Here is a 23476-nt window from a genome sequence, read left to right as displayed (position 1 = left end):
ATAAATCTCTAGACACTGAAATAACATCAGAGATAATCACGGAACGCCACTTGGAGTAATTGAGAATGGGGAAACGCAGGGACCATGAGAAGACTAGACACAGGCCAAAAAGAGGAAAACTGCCACCTCGTGAACAGGGCACCTCCAGAGCTATCTTACAATCCCACTAGCTCCTCTTACTGCAGAGAAATGCACCTACATTCCACCTTCAAAACAACTTATATGTAGCTATATAACAGCTCTATCTTGTTGCAGTAAACTAGTTAGCTTTCCACCATGGCCAACTGGCATCTCATCCCACATCATTACCATTACTAACATTACTGCCAGACAATCATGTGTATCCGCCACTAGGTGGCAGTAGGTAGCTCATCACATTCCACCAAAAGTGATCATTTTAATTATTTGTGATGGCACTACATGCCATGGATTACTAGTATCCCACTAGTATTTCCCATTGGCAAGGAGCTCATTTCCTGGAACTACTCATGATACCAAGTACTGTATCTTTCAGGGTCCCATCAGAAAAACCGAAACCACAGTAGACAGTACAACAAAGTGAATCCAATCGAGAGAATGTGTTTTTGTGTGTGTGTGTTTGTTTTGTTTTGTTTTTTAATCCTCATATGAGGGCATTTTTCCCATTGATTTTGTAGAGAAAATAGAAGGGGGAGGAGAGAGAGAAAGAAACATTGATGTAAATGAAACACATTGATCAGCTGCCTCCCTCATGTGCCCTGACTGGGGTTGGGAATTGAACCTGAAACCCAGGTATGTGCCCTTGATTGGGAATTGAACCCAAGACCCTTTGGTGTGTGGGCAGATGCTCCAACCATTGAGCCACATCGGCCAGGGTGAGAATGTGATTTTTAGTATCAGAGAATTGAGAAAGCTAAAAAGGAACACTAAGGTAACAGAGAGATCATAACTGCAGGAAATGGATGCCAGCGCCAGAAGTAGAGGAGCAAAGGAAAGATGTTTGGGGTCCTAGAAGCTGTGAGCTTAGAGGAGGGGTTATAGAGTTAGAAGTTGAATTTCCTGGCTGCTACCAGTACCTAAGTATTTTGGAGGAGGGGCCTTGCAGAGTTGCGACTTGGAATTCTGTTGGGAAGGTACCACCTGGCTGGCATTGGTACCTCCCAGGATCACAAAGAGGCTGATGCAGAAAGTGCCGGCTGCTGTCAGGGTGAAGCAGCTTGGTGCAATGCTGACAGGAAGAGCAAGCAAAGGAAGGAGAAAGGCCCTTCTCCTCTTATCCTGCGGTTCAGCCTCCTCCTAGCACCCCCTTTAATCAAGCCTAACAGGAGGCCAGCTGAAAAATAAGAAATGAAGCTCACAGTCTCAGCCCAAGTATCACAAAGCAGAGAGAGAAGAGTAAAATGAGAACCAAGACACAACTGCTTAATAACTGGCACAATGTTCTCAGTGAACGTTTGTTAATGAATTGATCAGTAAATGAATGGATGATACAGATCAATAGTGCTATGTAAGTTCAGGAGAAAGAGATCAGTGTATATGGAAATAAGACGCTCAGATACTGCTTAAAAGCATGAGCCAGTCCAGCCCGGCCCGTGTGGCTCAGTGGTTGGCCTACGAACCAAGGGGTCACAGTTCAATTCCCAGTCAGGGCACATGCCTAGGTTGCGGGCTCGATCTCCAGGGTGGGGCATGCAGAAGGCAGCCAATCAGATTCTTTCTCATCATTGATGTTTCTATCTCTCCCTATCCCTTCCTTTCTGAAATCAATAAAAATATATTAAAAATAAATAAATTAAGACAGTCCTAGGCGTAAGTCCTGTTTCCACCACTGTGGCTTTTTGGACAAGTCACTTAACCTCCCTATATATCAGTCTACTCATTTCATATATGGAAATAATATGGTGAGGATTAAATAACACATCTCATGGGCTTGTTAACAGAATGCCTGGTATACAGGAAAGCTCAATTAATGGTAATTATTATTATTACTTCTGAGAAGAGATGGGACTTGAACAGGGCTTTTGAAAATATGTAAGATTTGGATCTAATGGAAGAAAGTGAATGAATGCCTCTGGAGTCATGCGGGAGGAGGAGACTCGTTTTTATAGCCTCAGAGATCAAACTAGGACTGAGAGGTAATTGTTACAAGAGAGCAGATTTTGGTTCAGTCTAAGGAGCAGGATGCTTTGGGAAACATAAAACTTCCCTGACACTATAAAGATTTAAACAAACACCCGATTCATGCACTGGAGTTTGGAGAGGTCACCATTAAATTCCTTTCTGAGGTAATGACTGAACGCTTCTATCATTCAAGGATAGAATAAAGCAGACAGAGCCAAAGGTGGAAAAGGATGACTCAGACAAAAGGCTGTGAGGCTGAGGTGAAGGGAAGGGGGCGGGATACTGGGAGACAGGAGAAATGGGGGTGGTTGGGGGCGGGGGGGGGGGGGAGAAAGTGCAGGAGAGCAGAGAGGATGGAGAGAGAACATGGGAGGAAACCAGGGAGTGGAAGGAGATGAGGTCTAGGGTTAGGCTCTTACCTAAAGTACCGGCTAGGAGCCACATTGAGGTAGAGGAAGTGGATCTTCTTCAGGTATCTCTCTGTCTTCAGAATGGCCATCGCCTGGCTACCCAGGAGGGAAGTCGGAGGGAAGCCGCCAGTGCTGCTCTTTTTGAGGGTCTTTCCAGAAACTTCAGAGTCAAGCCGAGACCTGGATGAGAAAAAGTCAGGGGAGATGAGGCAGAGCAAAGGGGTCAGGATGCCACTGTTGGCTGTGAGAGGAGGAGCTGGGTCAGCCTGGTGCTGAGAGGACCTGGTGTGGCACTGTCTGAGCCTTTCTGCCACCTATGCGAGCATACCCAGTCCATGGCAACTACGTTCACACAGATGTGTGCACGGACAACTCCTTCCTCTCTGATAAATGACTCGTCACTCCAGATTGATTGCATTTCCTGTGAAGTAGGTATTTTGTAGTACTGAGTAAAAGTAAGGGGAGTACTTTTATTTTCCCAGCTCATCGCCTTGCAGACCCAAGCCCTGGATTTCTCCTCTCTGGCAGAATTCCTAACCTTCTAGACCTCCTATCTTTGCTCCCTTTATACCTCCCTGCTTTCCAACCCTACCTGATCTCCATGCCTGTGACTCTTTCTTGCTCTTCCCAACCTCTAGCTTCACATCCTTTCCATTCCAGCCAGGACCCAATGGTGCATCCTTCAACCCCCCTCACTCTTCTTACACTTCTACCACACCAGTCAACAGAATGGATATGAAAAATTTTACCTGCACTAATAGTTTTGGTTGGAGTGACCTCGAGGGCGCGCGCGCGCACACACACACACATACACCCCTCTGAATAATTAAACTTAGACTTAACCAGTCAAAGTATACCAGTGTTGCTAATTGACCCAAACACAGTACCATCCTATTCTAAAGTTCATATCAACCATAGGGTTTATGACCTTGAGGTTGGATCAGGACATCCTTGCAATGGTGTAACTGCTATTGAAGGTTCACTTCCTTAACAATTAAAGTCCTCTGTGATCTAAGTAGGTTCAGAAGATCACAGAACCAGGAATATTGGCTCCTTTCTCTGTTTCTGGTGTCCAATCTCCACTGTGGGCTCACTCTGCTCTGATGTCTTAGGACCGGCCCTCAGCCAGCTGACTCTTTCTGTGTCCTCAGCTGCTGGCCAGGCCTCCACCAACCCCCACCCTATGCCCAACGCTGCCCAGCCCCTCCCCTCTCTGCCCAGAGAAAACTGAGGCTTTCAGCCATGGACTAACTTCCCGCATATTTATCTGTATGTGCTCCCATGTTAAACTTGTCCCCCAATTTGAGAGGAAGGGGTGTCCTTTCTTCTCTTACAAGGCCAGTCCCTCTGGATCCCCTATCCCCTCTTCATGAGGAATTTTCAATCTGTTCTCCTTATCATTAGCCTATATTTATTCATTTGCTCTACATGTATTTATCGAACACCCACTTCTCAAGCACTTTCTTAAGGGCTATGAACATCTCTCCATCCCCCCCCCATTTTTTTTTAAGAGTTCAGCCCAGACACTACTCTTCTTTCAATCTTCTGTCCTACTGTATCTCTCTCTCCCTTTCAAGCCAAACATCATGACAGAATAGTAAAATGTGATTTCTACTTCATCTCCCATTCACTCCTGAATGCATTACAGTCTGGCTTCCTCCTCACGCAATCCCACTGAAAGGGCTCTCACCAACCTCCTCCTTCTCTGATGTGCTTTCCCCTGACTGTACACACACACACACTAGAGGAGCAGCCAGATTTTATAGCGCTTAGCACAATTTGTAATTATATGTTCCTTGTATCAACTTATATAACATTTATCCCCCTAACTAAGCTATAAGACTCAAGGGAGGAGATGGAGTCCATTTTGTTCACTTTTGTATCCTCAGCATCTAGCAGCTCCTACTATATATTAAACATCCATAATACTTACTGAATGAATGAATGCCTTAGAGATCAGTCCTGGAAAACTTCATGCAAATTAAGCCACATTAGCTAGGCCTCAGAGGTTTGCAGCCAAGTCCAAAGAGGGCAGAGAAAACTTGATTCCTTCCTTACATCTCAGCCCATTTTCACTTCAGTTAAGTTCCCCCAGGAAAGGAAACTTACACAGGGGCACAGTGTAAAAGGAAGCCGGCTGGGGTTATTGAAGGCATAAATTGTAGGTGCTGGCCACCTGCCATCAGAGCCTCCAGGAGCCTGCCTCTCTGTCCACCATTAGGGCTCTAAGGCTTCAGGGAAAACTTGACCCAGCTATTACCTTAGAGCAAAAACTGACAAAGTCGAGCTAGATTAAAGGTAAAACTAACCAGATCATGAATGTGTCACACATAAGCTGCAAAGCACTTAGAAAATCAACCCATGACCAGCCGGCATGGCTCAGGGATTGAGCATTAACCTATGAACCAGGAGGTTCAGTGCATGAATTTGTGCATGGGTGGGGTCCCTCGGCCTGGCCGGCGATCAGGGCCAATTGGGCCATTTCCCCCAGTCCTGATGGGACCGGCCATGGGGAGGGACCATGGGAGGTTCACTGTGAGAGCACACTGACCACCAGGGGGCAGCTCCTGCATTGAGCGTCTGCACCCTGGTAGTCAGTGCACCAGCCAGTCTTCTGATCGTCCAGTCCTAACGGTCACTTAGGCTTTTATATATATAGATATATATCCAAGAAAATTAATCCAGAGAATTGGGGAGGAATTCCAAGACTAGAGTTAGAGAGCTCTCAGAAAAGGAGGTCTCTGTTGGCATTCTGAAATCCTGAAGAAAACAATAAGAGCCAGATTCGGGGGAGGCAGGAGAGGGGTCATCACTAGAGGGGCCAGGATACCCACACTGGCAAGGCAGAAAGAAGACCCTGGGAGGATCATAAAAGTCCCCTCCGGCAGTGCTGGCAACTTGAAGCTGCCCTGGAGATGGCTTAGCTCATGCTGACCTGATTGGAAAGGCCTCCAGACAAGCATTCACCCAGAAACATCCTGAGGGGAAGACCTGTACCCAGCATCTAGCACCCAGCACTAGGGCAGTCCAGAGGTGAGGCTCAGGGATTATGAATGAGTGAGAAAAAAACTAAGGAGGCTTCCAGCACCATCTGAGAAAAAAGTCTGGAAACTCAAGCTGTCCTCTGAAGCTTTGGCTTCCTCATGACTTGATTTTCATGTTTCTGCATTTTCCTGTGGGAATTAATACTAAGACCACTGGGTTAATTTTGCAGCAAAAAGGAAGAGAGGAGTCCTAGCTGGTTTTGCTCAGTGGCTAGAGCATCAGCCTGTGGACTGAAGGGTCCCAGGTTCGATTCCAGCCAAGGGCACATGCCTGGGTTGCAGGCTTGATCCCCAGTAGGGGGCATGCAGGAGGCAGCCGATCAATGATTGGCTCTCATCATTGATGTTTCTATCTCTCTATCCCTCTCCCTTCCTCTCTGAAATCAATAAAAAAAATATATATTTTTTTTAAAAAGGAGAGGAGCAGCCTCACACCGGGTTGGTTTGGGGTTAGGCTAATCACTAAAATCAATAGAGAGCTGCCTTTTGACAACCAAACCCCCCAGGAGGTACCCATAAACTGGCTTCTTTCTCTGCTCCGCTCAGAACCCCAGACTGGGTCCCTCACTTACTTAGTCTTTCTTCTTCCAACAGGCTCCTCCTCTGCGTCATCAGTGCCATCGCTTTCGTACTGTACTGGGATGTCCGTTGCCAGTGCCAAGGGCAGGAGGCCAAGGCCATCTCGCCACTGTGCCTCATCCAGAGCCACCTCGGCACCCACAATGCCCAGGCTGTGCTGCAGCTCAGGCAGAGTCAGTGGTCGCAGCCACGTGGCTAACTTTTCCTCTCCTTGCTGCCCACTCCTCCTGGCCCGCACAAAAGGGCATGCTGGGAGTGGGGGCCCATGCCGGAACCTCTGCTTCTGAAGACAGCAGTCAACATGGGAGGCGCTCTCTAACAAAGAGGTGTCTCGGGGAAAGGCCTGGTCTATGGCATTGAGCAGGTCCAGCTGGAGTTGGGTTTGGACCCAGGGTGCCCAGCGGTACAGCTGCTCCAGGAAGGGCAGCAAGTCCAGGTGGCCCACTAGCAGTGTGCGGTATGGAGGCAGCAGGCGCAGCACTGCGTGCAGGTAGTGCCAGGCCGCAAGGCTGCCGTCCTGGAGCACAGCTGAGAACAGAGTGCGGAGCTCAGTGACCAGGCGCCGCAGGCCTGGCAGTGCCTGAGTCAGTGCCTGCAGGAACTGCCTCTGTAGCCTCTGCTGGTGCTGAGACTCCAGGGCATCATATGATACATCTCTGGGAGATGAGTCTACCCTCGTCTCCAGGACCACGCGGAGCTGGGCATCCAACTGCTGGCGAACCGACCTAGCCCACTGCCCAGGCTCCGACTGCCAGTTCCAGGTTCCTGGCTGCTGGGCCTCACCTGCTTGGCCCAGCCCAGGAAAGGAGCAAGAGAAGGGGGCCTTAGGCTCTGGTCAAGGGATGGTCAGGGTCAAGGGATTGGGGAAGGAAGAGAGGAGGGACTTAGGACAGGGAAATGGGAGCTGCAGGGCAGAGTCAGGCCAGCAGAGGGCCTTTCCTGGGACCCTCAACCCTACCGACAGCCTCTGCAGAGACTCTGGTAAGAAGGCCCCTCACCCCCCAGGACAGAGGTGGGAGCCCTCCCTGCACAGGTTCCTTCCCACCAGCCAGGCCACTGCCCCCTCACCTGGCCGGAAGGGTATAGGAGGCAAGGTAAGGGAAGGGAGATAGATCTGCCGATGAGGTTTCATCAGGGAGCACCTGTTGGGCAAATGGACGAACTTGGAGTTGGCTCCCGGGCACAGACCACTGCTCACAGCCACCCGCACGCAGAGAGACTGGCAGACGGACAAGCCTGTGACCTCTGCAGAGGCCAACGGATACACACACGGAAAACCCGCCCAGAGAACCCGGTAACTGAGGAGCCGTCCCTGGGGGTGCAGCCTGCGACCTTCTGAGGAGGGGGAGCGGGTCGCCACGGGAGGCAGCAAAGCCCAGTCCTATCTGCACCGGAGGGGCCGCTGAGGACGGGGCAGGAGTGGCCACAGAGAACTGCTTGTCGGGAGGGCGGGAGGAGGGGGGAGAGAAGGAAGGAGGGATCCTTGGGAGCGTGTGAGGAGGGGGCCTCCCAGGGGACAGCCCAAGAGTGGTCCCCCCGGGGGAAGGGAAGCGGTCCGTCTCCTCACAGGGGTTAGAACGGTTACTAGATCCCTCGCGTGAGGCTCAGCGCTGCCGCCTGGAGCGCCCAGGAGGATGGGGTCCCAGGTCGGTTACGCAGAGATGAGGGGGCAGGGCCAGGCCGAACGTGCTGGCTGCCTGCACCGCTTGGAGGGTCAGCGTGGCTGGTGTAATCCTTGCGCCTGTTTGTTCACCGAGCGGCTAAACCAGCGCCAGGCACCAACGACCTGTCTTTGAGACCCTCCCAACCCCCGCACCCCACCTCCGCCATATCCACCTACCCCACCGACCCACCCACCCCCAACTCCTAGCAAGACAAAAGTCTTGATCACAATAAGCTCAAAATAGGGGGTGGGGCTGGGGCTGAATGATTAAAACAAAAATAGTGCTATTTTAAATGTCTCCGCTTGGATGTCTGATGAGTTTCTCAAATTTAAAAACTTAAAATGTCCAAAACCAGACTCCTAACTGCTTCCTACTCTTTCTCCCCCTGCCCCAAAGAAATCTGCTGTTTCTTTCACTGTCTTCCCCATCTCAGTAAATGGTAAGGCAATTTTTCCAGTTGCTCAGATTAAAACCTTGGAGTCACCTTTGACTTCTCTCCCTCTCTCCCCCTCCAATCTCCACATCTCATGTCTTATCCTTGAGCAAATCTTGTTGGCTATCACCTAAAAAATACCAGAATCCAACTGCTTCTCACTACTTTAAGTGCTACAACCTTCGTCTAAGATCATTCCTGTTGTTGACAGGATTCATTTCCTTGTGGTTGTAGGACTGAGGTCCCAGGTTCCCTCCTGGCCATTAGCCAGGGGCCACTCTCAAGTCCTACAGGCTTGCTATATGCCCCCTCCATGTTTAAGCCAGCAACAGTTCTTCAAGCACTTCTCATGCTTCAAATATTTTTGATGTCCTCTTCTGCAACCAGCCAAAGAATACTTCCTGCTCTTAAAAGTTCATGTGATTAGGTCAGGCCCACCAGATAATCTCCCTTTCTTATAGTCAAGTATGCCATATAATATAAACTAATTACAGAAGTAAACTCTATCAGATTCAAAGTTCTAGGGATTATGCAGGGTAGGGTATGTACCCAGGGAGTGGGAAATCTTATGGACCATCTTTTTTTTTTTTTTTAATTGATTTCAGAGAGAAAGGGAGAGGGAAAGATAGAAACATCAATGATGAGAGAGAATCATTGATTGGCTGCCTCCTGCACATCTCCTATTAGGGTTTGAGCCCACAACCCCAGCATGTGCCCTTGACTGGAATCGAACCTGGGACCCTTCAGTCTATAGGCTGATGCTCTATTTACTGAGCCAAACCAGGTAGGGCCTTGTGGACCATCTTAAAATTCTTCCTACCACACATATACTATAATAACAAAAAGACCAAAATATACAATTACTTAGATATGATAGTTCATTTTTTCTCTCTCACATAACTGTCCAAGTATAATCAGGACTAATATGTCAGCCTTTTAGTTAATTGTTCTGCTTCTCCAAAGAAATAGTCCTGGTCTGCAAGGTCCAAGAGAGTTTACCACCACATCTGCTAGGCCCATCCCAACTAGTGAGATGGGGGAATAGAGAAAGGAGAAAATGCCCTTTTAAGAGCACAATCTGGCAATGCACACATCACTCAATCACACAGACACACCTAACTTCAAGGAAAGCTGCAAAAATCTAAGTATTTTATTTTTAAAAAAATCTTTATTGTTGAAAGTACTACATATGTCCTCCTTCCCGCCCCCCAACTTACCCCTTCTAGCCTGCCCCCACCTCAGTTTATTTTGTTAATTATAAATCTTTATTTTCAAATGCCATGTGCTTGGAAAAGTCAGGGGTTCTACTAGTAAAGAAAGAAGGGGACAATGGATACTGGGGACAACTAGAGGCTTAAACTACAGTGAACATTCTTCGTCCAGATGTACATGAGGCTTATTCCCTCCTTTCAAGTCTCTGCTCAGAGAACATATTATTGAGTTCTTCTCTGACCACCTAATATAATATAAAACGACTCTCCCCACCTTCCTTATCCTTCTTACCCTGCATTAGTTTTTTCCATAGCACTTATTACCATCCCATATAAATATTTAATTGCTTGCTATCTGTTTCCCTGACTAAAAAATCACCTCCATGGTGGCAGATTCTGATTGCTCTCTGCTCTCTCCAGCCCCCGTACTAGGCACCATGAGTAGGTGATCAGAAAATATTTGTGGAACAAATGCATAAATGTATAGCAATCTTCATAAGTGAGAAAGGATAGATTCGAGTCAGATGCCTGGATTGAACACCTGACTCCACCACTTACTAGTTGTGGGATGTTTTACCTGTTTCATTTTTTTGTAAAATGAAGATGATAATAACAGTATCTACCTGTAGGTTTGTTGTGAGCCTAAATGAGTTAATGTGTATACAATGCTCAGACAGAGCCTGGTGGATAATAACCACTTGATGTAATGATATGTGTTAGCTGTGTGTTTTTGTTGTTGTTTATGGCACCCTAAAAAGTGCTGTTGCCATAATGATGAACAAGCCATAATAGGGTTCAGTGATAGCTTAAATAAGGGTACAGGCAACCCTTCTGGACAGGACAGAGTCACAGAGTTGCGGTAGGCCTTAAAGCTGAAGGCCTTAAAACAATGGTTTTCCAGCGCTAGCTAGTTTCGCCCAGTGATTAGAATGTCGGCCCGTGGACTGAGGTTGCAGGTTTGATTCCAGTCAAGGGCATGTACCTTGGTTGCAGAGGCGGGTGTGGGAGGCAACCCATCACTGTTTCTGTCTTTTCCACTCCCTTCCACTCTCTCTAAAAATCAATGGAAAAAATATCCTCCAATGAGGATTAATAAACACACACACACACACACACACACACACACACACACACACTGGTTTTCCAGATAGACAAGGACAGAAGGGAATTCTGTTCAGTAACCTCTACTGAGCCCTCAGCTTCACCTAAAATTCTACTTGTTTCTTTTGTCAGTTCATTCTTTCATTTTGTGCAAAGACTATCTCAAACATTCTAACCTCCTGCACTCTCTCATCTTCCATTTTCTTCTATTTTACTCTCTGATAACTTCAGCTCCTATTAAAAAAAAAAAAAAAAAAAAAAAAAAAAAAAGAACAGATGCTATATCAATCAGGGTTCTCCAGAGAAACAGAACCAATAGGATACAGGTATACAGAGACTTATTTTAAGGAATGGGCTCAAATGATTGTTTGGGGCTGGCAAGTCCAAATTCTGTAGGGTAGGTCAGCATGCTAGGAACTCAAGTAGGAGTTAATGCCTCAATCTTGAGGCACAATTTCTTCTCAGGGAAATCTCAGTTTTTACTTTTAAGGCCTTCAACTGATTGGGTGAAGCCCACCCACATTATTAAGGGTAATTTCTTTTACTTAAAGTCAATCAATTGTAGATTTTAATCACATCTATAAAATACTTTCACGGCAATACCTAGAATCGTGTTTGATGAAGTAACTGGGTACTATAACTTAGTCAAGTTGACATGTAAAACTAGCCATCACACATGCTATTTACAAGGAACTCTCAATCTCCCAAAATTATATCAAAAACTACTTAGATCTGCTTTCATCCATTTCACATTCTTTCCCTCCCTAAAGCCAAGCTCTAAACCTTTGCTCTGTAACTATTCTCTCTTCCTTCATTCAACAAACAAATATTTACTGAGCATCAACTGTGTTGGACACTATTTTAGGTGGTTATCTCAGTGTACAAAATGCTAACATTGACAAAAACTGAATTATGAAGCTTACATTCTAGTGGAGGACACAAGTAATAAATAATAAACAAAATGAGTAAACTATATACGTGATAGCATGATAACACTATGGAAAAAATAGAGCAGAGGTTAAATTCAGATTCACTTCTGTCTCTTCTAATAAAAAGTCTTCCTTTTGTTATATGAATAGTAGATTGAGCTGGGAGGAGACTGAAAGATGTTCATCCAACAAATATTTGTCAAGCATTTATTATGTGCCGGGAACTGTGATAAGAAAGCAATGGTGAATAATACAAACATGGACTCTGACCGCATGAGCAACTGATAGAAGTGCATGCCAAAAACATGAGGAATTATGGGAGCTGCAGTCTGGAAAGAGTTCTTTGAGGAAAGAGTATTTGAATTAGGTACTCAAGAATGAGTAATTCAGTAGGTGGAGGGAAAGCATTGCAAGCCAGAAAACAGCAGGTACAAAGGCCTTGAGTTGTAAGAGGAATCAAAAGGCCAGTGTGGTTAGAGCAGAGAGGAGAGAGTGAGGTGTGGTTTTAGTCCAATTCAACAAACAATATTGACAGTCCAGTGTTTGAGTCACTGATAAGACACAGCTGAGGGGGGCAGGAGCTAGATCATGCAGGGCCTTGTAAGTCATGTGCAGAATGTCAGTTTTTATCCTAAGAATGGGAAGCTATTGCCAAGTTTTAAGCATCAGTTTGTGTTTTCTGGTCTATTGGAGGGGTGCAAAAGTGGATATAGGGAGAAGCAGCAATTGCAATAATCCTGGTGGGAGACTGTGAAGATGGAGAGAAACAGACAGAATCCAGGGATATTTAGAAATAGGATTTGTCAATTGAATGAAGGGATGAGTTAGGTTTCTAGCTTCTGCAACTGAAGGACTCTTTCTTCCAGGCACAGGAGAAAAGTTTATGAGGAAATATGTAGAGCTGAGGATTTTTAAAAATATATATTTTTATTCATTTCAAAGAGGAAGGGAAAGGGAGAGAGATATAAAAACATCAGTGATGAGAAAGAATCATTGATCGGCTGCCTCCCGCACGCCCCCTACTGGGGATGGAGCCCGCAACCTGGGCATGTGCCCTTGACCTGAACTGAACCCAGGACCTTTCAGTCTGCAGGCAGACAACTCTATCCACTGAGCCAAACCGGCTAGGTAGGGCAAGGATGTTTTTGAAATACCTAAGTGGAGAGGTCAATCAAGTGGCTCGGAGAAGGGATATGGGAGTCATCAGTAACCAAAGCTCAGAGTGGGGATGAAATAATCCTAGAAAAAATAGGCTGAGAAAGAATAGGACCCAGAGAAACTTTTAGATTTAAAGGCTGATGAGGGGTGAGCCTGCAAAGGAGGCTAAGAAGCTGCAGCCAAAGAGGTAGTAGTTAAAGTATGTGAGTGGAATCGCAGATGCTAGGGGAAGACTGTTGATGAGAAACTAGTCAATACTACCAGATGCTACTGAGAAGGGAAGTAAGCTGAGGACTGGGAAATAGCCACTGAGTTTAGGAATGTGAAGGTCATGTGGTGAGCCAGTGTGACCTCAGTATGAACTATTTCAATAGAATAAAGGTTGTAGAAGTCAAAACAGACTGGGTGGCCCTGGCCAATGTGACTCAGTTGACAGAGCACCTAAGGGTCATGGGTTCAATTCCCAGTCAAGGGCACATACCTGGGTTGCAGGTTTGATCCCGAGCCCCAGTTGGGGCATGTGCAGGAGGCAACTAATCTTTGTTTCTCTCTCTCTTCGCCTCCCTTCCTTCCACTCTCTCTAAAAATCAATGGGAAAAATATCCTCAGATGAGGATTAACAAAAAACAAACACCAGACTGGGTGGAGGAATGGGATGGAGAGAGCCAAAGTATTCAACTGCTTTCAGTATAAAGTGGAAAAACAGGTTGGTAGCTGGAGAGGAAATGAGGTACGGAGTGGTTTGGTTTTCTATCAGGGGAGTGTTTAGCATGTTTAAACACTGATGAGAATTTAGTAAAGTGGGGAAAAGTCAGCCATTCCCAAAGAAGGAAGGACTAGGATTCAGGGCACAGGAATAGGCACTGGCCTTTAGAAGAATGCTAGGCCTGTTTAGATAGTTCAGAGGAGAATGATGCAGATGTAGGTGGGTGACCAGATGTGAGAGTTCTCAACTGACAGCTTTACGCAGCAGAGATGACTGGAAAAATCCAGTGGGATTATAGGGGCTCAGACTCCATTTGAAGTTGGTAACTATGGATCTATAGTAATATAAATCTGCTTTATAGTGATTTCATTGGGTGACCAAATGCAGACAGACAAATGTTTCATTTTATCTATGCATCCAAGAGATGAAAGGTAAGGAAACACAGTCTATTCCAAGAGAATCACTAGAATTTAAGCTCCATAGTAATCAAGAGAAGGCAGAAGCAATGGCCTGACTGCTCCAGTGAATCCAAGAATGATAATAGAGGAATAGTTCAATCAAGTGAAAGTAATATAGTCAGTGAATAAGATGCAAGTAATAGTGTTTTGAAGATAAGAGCAGTTGGGGGTGAAGACAATGGCCAGGACATAACTATGGGAGTGGATGCCCAAGAAAGTGGAAATCGCTAGATTGTGTCAGAGAACTAAGAGATCAAAATATTGGAGTGTCCACATAAACATAAAAGTATCAATGAGCAGATAGGAAGACTAAGGGGTAGCTCCTGAGAGGAATGTAGGAGAGTGGTAGTTACTAAGGACAAATAACGAGAGGGTGGTACACTTGAATAGCCTCAAAGAAATCAGACTTTGCAAAGGAATGGTCAGGTATGCTCTGAAGCCAGAATGACAGGAACACTAACCCTCTCTCCAGTGTCTGTAGTAATCAGATAGTTTTGTCAACCTTTATTCTCATTGTGCTTGAAACATCACATATGCTCATTATGCCAATGGCAAGACCTGAGGGAGACTCCAGCAATAATGGAAGATGGATGGTAGGAATAAGGTTCTTATAAATATTAACAGAACCAGGACAGAAGAGAATGGAAATTTAAGGGACTAATTGATGGATCAGAATGAGGGACACTTGTTACTCCATGCCTGGGGAGAGGTTTGGTGCAGATGAATAAGCAAATAGAAGCTCTGAAGTTCAAAGGCCTTCTATGTTTCTAGCCCTTCTCCAGTAATTATTAATTACATGACTTGGAAACACAGATCATTCACAATCATCTGGCAGTGTAATTACATGGAAGTTTGTTGCAAGGACACCCAAAAATGTTGATGTGGAAAAATCCTTCCACCAGCAGTACAATATCCTGGGTCCCCATCTCCTTGTATCTGGAAATTGGGAAGTGCACAAGCTGATTACCTGCATTTATACTTTCCAAGAAAAGAATTTTATTGGGTAGGTATGAAGCCACTTGGTAAGGATGTTGCTGGTCAGCAACTTTTACTTTCTAATAAACCTATTCAAGATTTGTTCAAGGGACAGCAGCTAGCTAAAAGACACAAAGCTAACAGGAGCCACTTTTACTTGTACTTTTGTCATAAAGATTAACTAAGATAAAGCATGACATATATCAACATCAGAACCTATACAAAGTAGGGGCTCAATAGGTATTTTTTTTTTTTTTGAGGTAGCCTGTTATAGTATAAAAACAAAAACATGGATTTTAAAGTCAGATCTGTTTGTTTTTTTATTTTAGAGAAAGGAGAAACACTGATTTGTTGTTCCACATATTTATGCACTCATGGTTAATTCTTATATGTGCCCTGACTCAGGATTGCATCTCCACCTTGGAACATCATCGCTAGAGTCTCCCTCAGGTCTTGCCATTGGCATAATGAGCACATGTGATATTTCAAGCACAACGCTCTAACCAACTGAGCTATCTGGCCAGGGCAAGTCAGATCTCTATTTTAATGCAGGGTCTACTATTGAGAATTTCAAACTCCTGAGCTACACAAGGGAGAAAACTGTGTGCTTTGTGGGTGGTTGTAGGAAGTTATTTCTATTATTGTGGGAACCAATGTCTACGAGCTTCCATTTCCACTGTAAAAAAAAAAAAAAAAATGAAACATGGTCAGCTGATGGGGAATACTTGAAGGTGAGGTGAAGGAGTAAGGAGAGCAGTAAGGTGTAAATAACTGCCATGTTAAGGACAGTGAATAAACCAGGAACCCACAAAGGGTTTGCTTGTTGGTAATGATGGCTTGGTTGAGGTTGGAACCTTAAATACTTAGTGACATTCATTACATAGCTGTTTTCCTCTAGCAGTTTGAATGGAGGAACAGAAAAGATTAAACAGCTGGAATGATATAAAAGGACAAAAGAGCAGCAAGAAAATGTGGTGATGGTGTGATAGGTCATTCACACTGCTGAAAGCAGAAGTAAATTCCACAACAGGGAGGAAATAAAAAGAATGGATAGGCTGGAAATAGAAATCATAGAACAGGCAGAGTGGGAACATGGGGTAAAGATGGAAGAGCTGGAATTAGATTACAAATAAGTAGTGAGACAGGAAGTAACATTAAAGAAATCCCGAAGATTTTGCTTATCTCTTCTTTTCCACAACCACCACCATCACTTCTCTCAAGCCTGACCATATTGCAGAATATGGTCCCCCGAGTTTCCCCTTTCTGATCGTCCCTGAAGCAAAAAAGACCTTCTGTGCTTAAAGTTTTACTGCTCATTCAAGAAGACAGAAAATAGTAAAGAAGTAACAACTTGGGGATATGGTTGAAGTTTCAGAACATTCAGAATTCTTATAGGTTTCATCTGTTCTGGAGTTAATGATTTATAAGGAGGTAGTCCCCCAAAACCCTGCGATTTCTTGATAGGTTGTCCTTAGATGTCCCCTTTTCTCTAAATCTAGCAGAATTCCCTCTTGCAAGACACAGTCCACACACACAAAAAGTTATGAATGAATGCATATCCAGCTCACAAGTGAGCCATTAAAGTCAGACAGATTTTATTTGACAGCTAGACAGAGCTCCTACTTTCTGTCATCTGGCCAGGAATCACCTTCCCGTTGCTATTACCAACCTTAAAAAACTACATCCACACACCTTGGTTTAACCAGGTGCCTGGGAATGAATGCTAAGGTTTTCCTTCTACACATAGAAGGCCATTTCTCTGCTGTCAGGGTTGAAGCCAGCAGATATGCACTGACAAATAAAGGATGGTGCTAATAAAGTGGGCAAAGCTTCTCCGCCCAGAACATAAACCAAACAGAATAAAAGCGGGTTTATTAGCTCCAGAAAAAGGAGCAACAGTACCCAGCTCTCAGGCAACTCCTCACTCTATATACAGGCTGCACCCAGCCCAAGGTCCACTGGCTCCTTCAATGTGAGGGTCCATCCAGTGCCTCCCTTCCTGGGCTGGGGATGGCTAGCTGCCTGTTGGTGAGTTTCCCGGCTGTTCAGCAGCAGCACCTAGCCCAGCTGAGGCAGCCTCATAGTCTGCGATGCGGCGCTGCACCAGGGCAGGCATGAGCTGCACATAGGCGGCCATGAGGCGGTGGCTGGAATGGATCAGCTTCCCAGCACAGCTGTGCAGACAGGCCTCCTGGAGGAAAGACAGGGTGAAGGTAGAGGCCAAAGGTGGCCTGTCAGGTGCGTCTCCTGTCGTCCCATTCCCAGCCTAGGGGTGAGGGTAAAGGAAAGACTCGGACAAAGGTTTAAGGGAAGAAGTCGGGGGGAGGAGGAAGGCAGTCTGCGGCTAACTCTGAGGAAGAGTAGCTCCCTACTCGGTTCCCCACCTCCTCAGCATCCAGAGCTCGGTGGTGCAGGCTGGGCACGCAGCGCTGGAAGCAGAGTTCCGTCATCCGATTGTAGACCAACAGGAAGTCCCGCAACTGGAAGAGAAGGGGACCAAGGACTCAGCGATAAGGGGGCTCACACCTCAATTCTGGGCCGGGCCGCGCCGCCTCGGCGTTTCCCAGGACCGCGCACCCAGCCCATGTCCCCAGTCCTTGGACCCCTGGCTCTCTGGGGTCCCGCCCTGCGGACGGGGATGCGAGCTGAACGTAAATTCCCGAAGCCACTTCTAGCTGCTACTCACGTTTCTCAGCTGCTGCTGCTGCTGCTCCATCCCGCCCCGAGAGCAAGCCCGCCCTTACTTCCGTTACAGCTTCTCGGTCACGCCCCGGAAGTAATCTCTGGTAGATTTCCCCGAGAACTGAAGGGTTGGTTCAAGGATCGCCATGCCCCCAGCTCTAATGTCACTTCCGCCCTTACAAACTGCGACGTGGCCGGCTTCTTCTGCCCGGGTGGGGACGTCACTTCCGCCGAATCCCTGACCTGCTGCTAGGATCGCGACGGGAACTGGAGCCCGAGGTCCCCGCGCGGACCGGGCCTGGCGCCCGGAGGGGAAGAGCAGCCCAGCTCAAGGTGAGAGGGGCATGCTTAGTCAAGTGGAAGTTGAACGCATGAACCTGTCCTGAGGGCAAGATACCTCTGAGCTCAGGGAAGGATGAGGACACACCTGATGCCCAGGTGTATGGGTGGGGGTGGGGGTAGGGGGGATAGGGAAACACACCTGGGGAGACATAACTGACTTTGGAAGGGTTCAACTCTATCCTGGGAAAAAGAGGCTTTTCCCAGAGGCCGAGAACATATACCAACTGATTCAACTAAGGCCTGGTGGAGAGGGCGAGGAAGAGAAGGTGCATGGGGTAGAGAGGGGGAGATCACTTGAAGGGAAGGGGGAGACACACCAAAGCAGTGTGCAAGATCAAGCCCTGGGTGCCATACCTGAGCCCTGGAAAGGTGTTCATCTCCTGATGGGGAGAAACACCTGCATGGGAATAAGCTCCAAGAGAATACAGACTTTATCTATTTTGTTCACTGCTGTATTTCCAGGGCCTCAACTAGTGCATGGCACATAGTAGGTACTCAGTCAGTGTCTATTGAATGATTGAATGCATGAATGATCACGGAGTCCTGGTGGGTTTGGAGAGTCATGAGAAGACACCTGAGGCCTGGGTGTGCATGTGTAAAACTATGCACCTTGGAGGGGAGAGATACATATGCTACTTAACGAAAGGAGTGGTAGCCAAATCAGGACACTCAAACCCTGGGAAAACATCTAAAACCTCAGAAATGGTAGGGGGGACCTTTCTCTTCTGGAGCCCTGGCCAGTTTCCAGAACTGTCTGTGTTGGGCTTTGCAGGGCGCTGGGGTGGAGACATTGACTCCGGTCCCTTCCCTAGCCATGACGGACGGGATCCTAGGGAAGGCAGCCACAATGGAGATCCCCATCCATGGGAATGGCGAAGCTGGGCAGCTTCCTGAAGATGATGGGCTGGAGCAGGTGCTTCTGTTTGATTTTTCTCCTTATTGTCTCATTTTAGGAATCCCAACTCATAAACCCTGGGCTCCCTATTTTAGTCGCCTTCCCTAACTTATCTAACTCCCTTCAATCTTTTTACAAATTTTCGTTCTGATTCTGTGCAGACTTCCCTTGTGTGCTCTCTCTATGATGCTTCAATCCAAGCTTGTTCTCACCCCCAAAATGCTTCAGCTGCCCCTATGTTCCTGAAGCCCCCCTCTTCTCTGGCCTATAGGACCTCCAGCAGGTGATGGTGTCAGGACCCAACCTCAATGAAACCAGCGTTGTGTCTGGTGGCTATGGGGGCTCTGGTGATGGACTCATCCCCACAGGTATGAATGATCAGAACAGGACAGGAAACTTGAGTGAGGATGGGGAGAGGAATGGTTCTGGGGAGCATAGGATATGTCTAAGAAAACTTGAATTATCTCTAGAGATCTTGGAAACTCCTGCTAGTATGAACCCTATGGAGTCCTCACCCCAAGGCCAGTTCCCAGGGTTGTCCAACTGCTCCCATTTACCATTTCCCCTGAGGTGCAGCCTTTTTCTCTCCTGCCACCACCCGAGTCACATTAAGGATGCTTCCACAGAAGTTCCCCCTGCTCTAGAGCTTGATGCTGATTTGGATCTTTATGAGGCTTCTCAGAGTTTTACTTTAGACTCTAAAATTTAGAGGAATAAATAGCCCTGAATCTCACACAGACTGTGATACCACATGGGAATGTCAACCAGGTTTCCTGTTATCAGGGCCCATCATCCTTGACTTCCTAGCCCACGCTCTGTGTATTTCCTTCTGTTTCCTCTGCCCCTATCCACCAGAAGCTCCCTCCTCCCTCCCCCTCTAATCCCCACCACCACCTCTTGAAGGAGGCCAGATGTATATTGGGATTTGGGTTTCAGGGCACAAGACATGAGTTCCTTCTAGTGAGTAGGAGAATCTAATTGTCTCTAGCTTCTGCTTCTTCCGGAAAGTCCTTTTCAGGTGCTGGGAGGGAAGTATGGGTGGAGCCACAGAGGTGTCTGGTTGTAACTGAGAGAGGCTGGTGTCAGAGAACTTGGTCCTTTAGGGTCTGGCCGCCATCCATCTCACAGTGCCACTCCTGCTGGCCCCGGAGATGAGGTGGCTCGGGGCATCGCTGGAGAGAAGTTTGACATCGTCAAGAAATGGGGCATCAACACATATAAGGTGGGATTCAAGCACCTCTCCCTTCCCCCAAACTCCCCATGGGTACCTTTCCCCTTCTCCCAGATCCTAATATTCCATCTATGTCTGAGACTAGGAGTCTGGGTATACTGGGGTACATACCTGTTGTGGGGGCAGGGTGTTAGGGTCTCTGACTGATTCCCCCACTTCCCAATCAGTGCACAAAGCAGCTGTTATCAGAACGATTTGGCCGAGGCTCTCGGACTGTGGACCTGGAGCTAGAGCTGCAGATTGAGTTGCTGCGTGAGACGAAGCGCAAGTATGAGAGTGTCCTGCAGCTGGGCCGGGCACTGACAGCCCACCTCTACAGCCTGCTGCAGACCCAGCATGCACTAGGTGACGCCTTTGCTGACCTCAGCCAGAAGTCCCCAGAGCTTCAGGTGCCTCGGCCAGGCCAACGAGGGTGGGGGGACTGGGCCCAGGCCCTCCCAGGCAGTCACCCCTCAGCCTCCCTCCCTCCCTCCTGCAGCCCAGAGGGAGAACCCCTACAGGGTGGGCCCAGCCCTGCCCCCAGCAGCACTCACCTGTGGAGGCAGCTTAAGGGTTTGTACAGAGGTCCAGAAGTTGGAGGGGCTGTGGGAGGCGGCACACTAGGTGCCTCACCAGTAACCCTTCTCTGCATTTGTGAGAATGCCTTTGATGCTCAGCCTAATCCGAGCCCCTCCCTTGCCTGCTGCACTAGCTTTCTCTGTTCTAGTCCTGTGAACTTATCTGAGAACCCCACCCCCACATTCCCACCCCAGGCATCCCCAGGGTGGCCCCACTAACTTTCTGGCTAAGAGAGCCTTGCTGGAGGCAGACCTTGGTTGTTTCAGAGTTGATGGCTGCTTCCTCCCTGGGGAAGAGGGGATGAAGGGCCCTACAGCTCCAGTCAGGTAGGGACTCTTTCTTAAGGCCTGTCCCTCCCTTCTGCCCTCAGGAGGAATTTGGCTACAATGCAGAGACACAGAAGCTGCTGTGCAAGAATGGAGAGACACTACTAGGGGCTGTGAACTTCTTTGTCTCTAGCATCAACACATTGGTCACCAAGACCATGGAAGACACACTCATGACTGTCAAACAGTATGAGGCTGCCAGGTGTGGGCACTGGCAGGGCCTAGGGCTTTGGGAGTTGGCTGGCTTGGGTGGAAATTTGAGGTTAGGGTCATAAGAATTCAGGAAGGAAAGGAGAGTGTGGAGGACAAAGGGGTGGAGATGAGCCTATATCACCCCCTCCCCAGGCTGGAATATGATGCCTACCGTACAGACTTAGAGGAGCTGAGCCTAGGCCCTCGGGATGCAGGGACGCGTGGTCGACTTGAGAATGCCCAGGCCACTTTCCAGGCCCATCGGGACAAATATGAGAAGCTGCGGGGAGATGTGGCCATCAAGCTCAAGTTCCTGGAAGAAAACAAGGTGCCAACCCCATCCCTTTGACCCCAGCCCATCTTCCCCTCTGTAACACTGACCCTCCCCCCAGACCCTGCCCATCGTTGGATGGAGTAATGCAGTCTGACTAAGGAGTGGGATCTTCTCTTAGCCCCCTTAACCCCTGGACCTTTCCGGGTCTCCCTCCTTCCAATCCCTGGCCCTTTTCTGTTGAAGAATTGACTGCTGGTCCTAGGATCATGACAGAAAAATCACACCCTGAGTTGTGGTACCAGAAACCCAGCCCCAGCAAATCAAGTCAGGTTTCTCCCATCAGCTTAACCTTTCTCCTTTGATTCCCTTGGAGGAGTTCAAACCCCACCCCCAAAGCACCATCAGAGCAGAATGCATGTGCCCCTGGTCTGGTCTCAGGCTCAGCCCCTCAAGAAGGGCATCTGAGTCCAGCCTCAGCTGACCCTCTGGACCCCCAGATCAAGGTGATGCACAAGCAGCTGCTGCTCTTCCACAATGCTGTGTCCGCCTACTTTGCTGGGAACCAGAAACAACTGGAGCAGACCCTGCAGCAGTTCAACATCAAGCTGAGGCCTCCAGGAGCTGAGAAGCCCTCCTGGCTAGAGGAGCAGTGAGCCGCTCCCAGACCAACCTGGCTATCATAAAGACACTGGGAGGGGCAGTCCCAGGGTGGGGGAGATCGGACATGGGACATCCCTTGCCACCTGCCCTCAGGCGTGGGCTCCTTTCTCCTTGCTGGGGACTGATACCAGTTTTGCCCACATTGCTGTGGGTAGGGATGGGGCCTGCAGGCCCAGCAGCAGCTGCCCTGTCCCTTATCTTCCTGGCCACTGGGCTTTGTTCCCAGATCTTTTCCTTCCACTCCACAGCCAAAGGCTATGACAAAACTACTCCCTGGCCAATGGTATTGCTCAGGCCTATCCCCAGCTCCTGGGGTGTGCCCCCGACCAATGGCAGAGCCTCAAAAGGCCCTGTCAGCCAAAGGCAGCTCTTCTTGGGCTCCCCTGGGCCAATGATGTTGCCTCCAATACCCTTTGTCCCTCCTCTATGCGTGCCCATTGCAGAGAAAGGGACTGGGACCAAAGGGGTGGGAATAATGGAGAGCCCCATTTCTGGCCCTGCATCAGAATGGGCATCCCCTCACCTATCCACCCAGTTTAATTGTGCTTAGAGCCCTGGAAGTTTGGGACCTAGCACTAGGAATAAACCTTTCATAAAAGCAGGCCCAGTGAGGTCAATTTGTGGGGGACTCTAGGAGGGTGGGCTGGGTAGAGAAATGCTCAGTCTAATGCACCAAAATCCTATCAAGTCAGAAGAGCTGGGGACAGACAACTGAAGTCAGAGGTTTCAAGAACAGTCTGAGGACCCACTCTCCTCCCCCAGACCCAGTTTGAGCAAAAGCTTCATTTGCCCTTTAGGCCAGCACCAAGATAGCTAAGGATCTTAAGAGCACAGGGCCCAAGGGGGGTTGGGCCCGCTGACCATCATGCATTCATTTATACAGCAAATATTTACTGAGTGCTTTTACTTGCCTGGCACTGCCCTAGCCCCTGGGGAAACATCAGTGAATGAAGCACAGTCCCTTCCCACAGTGCTTATGGTCTAGTGAGGAATAGAGACAAGTAACCAGGCAACTACAATACGGTGATAAGTACTAGGATACAGAAGTTCAGGGAGCTATGGGAGCACAGAGGAGGGGCCTCACTCCTAGACTGGAGTGGAGATGGGCATGTCATTCTGAAAGCTGAGACAAAGGGTATTCAGACAGCCAGGAAGAGTAGAGGAAAGAGCATCATAGGCTGAGAGGCCAATATGTGAAGGCCCTGAGTAGGAATCTGGAGGAATTAATGGAGTTTCACTGGGTGAAACTGAAGGGGAGTGGCTGGAGGAAGACTATAGAGGTAAGGTATAAGAGATCAGGGTAGGCCTGCTTCTTCAGGCTGATTAAAGACTTTCGCCCTTTGGAGAAGAGGAACCATGAGGCCTTTTTGGCAGAAGTTTGATGGCATAGGAGAAGTCTAGGGTTGAGGAAAGTAGTCCTTGTGAAGCTTAAACTAGTGTAACACAGACCCCAGTTCCCTCGTAGTCGATAGTCAGTACCTCTGGCCCAGTCTCCAAAGCAAGCATGAGCCCTGCCTGAGGCGCATCACAGCGCTGGAACACCTGTGC

General features: G+C 47.9%; 3 protein-coding genes across 4 annotated transcripts in view; 1 reads left to right on the top strand and 2 right to left on the bottom strand.

Annotated features, from left to right (window-relative positions):
• DNHD1 (dynein heavy chain domain 1) overlaps positions 1 to 7963 on the bottom strand; it is a gene marked incomplete at its 5' end in the record, with an annotated part of 59198 nt that extends 51235 nt beyond the window's left edge. The window contains 4 exons of the mRNA XM_080640658.1: positions 2520 to 2690; positions 6127 to 6916; positions 7202 to 7275; positions 7950 to 7963. Coding sequence (XP_080496784.1) covers positions 2520 to 2690; positions 6127 to 6916; positions 7202 to 7275; positions 7950 to 7963 — 1049 coding nt within the window. The remainder of the gene's footprint in view (positions 1 to 2519; positions 2691 to 6126; positions 6917 to 7201; positions 7276 to 7949) is intronic.
• Positions 7964 to 15025: 7062 nt separating this feature from the next.
• TIMM10B (translocase of inner mitochondrial membrane 10B) lies at positions 15026 to 17543 on the bottom strand. The gene is made up of 3 exons (XM_080687810.1): positions 17455 to 17543; positions 17153 to 17248; positions 15026 to 16959 (listed from the first exon to the last, which is right to left on the bottom strand). The coding sequence occupies exons 1-3, from the start codon at positions 17482 to 17484 to the stop codon at positions 16783 to 16785; spliced, it is 303 nt and encodes a 100-aa protein (XP_080543936.1). The 5' UTR covers positions 17485 to 17543; the 3' UTR covers positions 15026 to 16782.
• A 124-nt stretch (positions 17544 to 17667) lies between these two features.
• ARFIP2 (ARF interacting protein 2) lies at positions 17668 to 22529 on the top strand. 2 transcript variants are annotated; one of them, XM_080642424.1, is made up of 8 exons: positions 17668 to 17783; positions 18565 to 18705; positions 18849 to 19055; positions 19791 to 19909; positions 20086 to 20307; positions 20847 to 21004; positions 21148 to 21322; positions 21766 to 22529. In XM_080642424.1, the coding sequence occupies exons 3-8, from the start codon at positions 18974 to 18976 to the stop codon at positions 21919 to 21921; spliced, it is 912 nt and encodes a 303-aa protein (XP_080498550.1). In that variant the 5' UTR covers positions 17668 to 17783; positions 18565 to 18705; positions 18849 to 18973; the 3' UTR covers positions 21922 to 22529. The 2 variants fall into 2 exon arrangements, with proteins under 2 accessions (XP_080498550.1, XP_080498549.1); XM_080642423.1 differs by having other exon boundaries at positions 17671 to 17783; positions 18959 to 19055.
• The last annotated feature ends 947 nt before the right edge of the window (positions 22530 to 23476 follow it).

The sequence above is a fragment of the Plecotus auritus genome (assembly GCF_963455305.1).
Source record: "Plecotus auritus genome assembly, chromosome: 9".
Lineage (NCBI taxonomy): Eukaryota > Metazoa > Chordata > Mammalia > Chiroptera > Vespertilionidae > Plecotus > Plecotus auritus.
This window is presented reverse-complemented; position numbering and strand designations above follow the sequence as displayed.

Coding starts and splice junctions, on each gene's coding strand:
- TIMM10B (XM_080687810.1), bottom strand. CDS start 17,484: ATGGAGCAGCAGCAGCAGCAGCTGAGAAAC. Junction 17,249..17,454: donor AGCAGCAGCAGCTGAGAAAC/GTGAGTAGCAGC, acceptor CTTCTCTTCCAG/TTGCGGGACTTCCTGTTGGT. Junction 16,960..17,152: donor GAGCTCTGGATGCTGAGGAG/GTGGGGAACCGA, acceptor TCTTTCCTCCAG/GAGGCCTGTCTGCACAGCTG.
- ARFIP2 (XM_080642423.1), top strand. CDS start 18,607: ATGACGGACGGGATCCTAGGGAAGGCAGCCACAATGGAGATCCCCATC. Junction 21,005..21,147: donor AAACAGTATGAGGCTGCCAG/GTGTGGGCACTG, acceptor CCCCCTCCCCAG/GCTGGAATATGATGCCTACC. Junction 21,323..21,765: donor AGTTCCTGGAAGAAAACAAG/GTGCCAACCCCA, acceptor CTGGACCCCCAG/ATCAAGGTGATGCACAAGCA.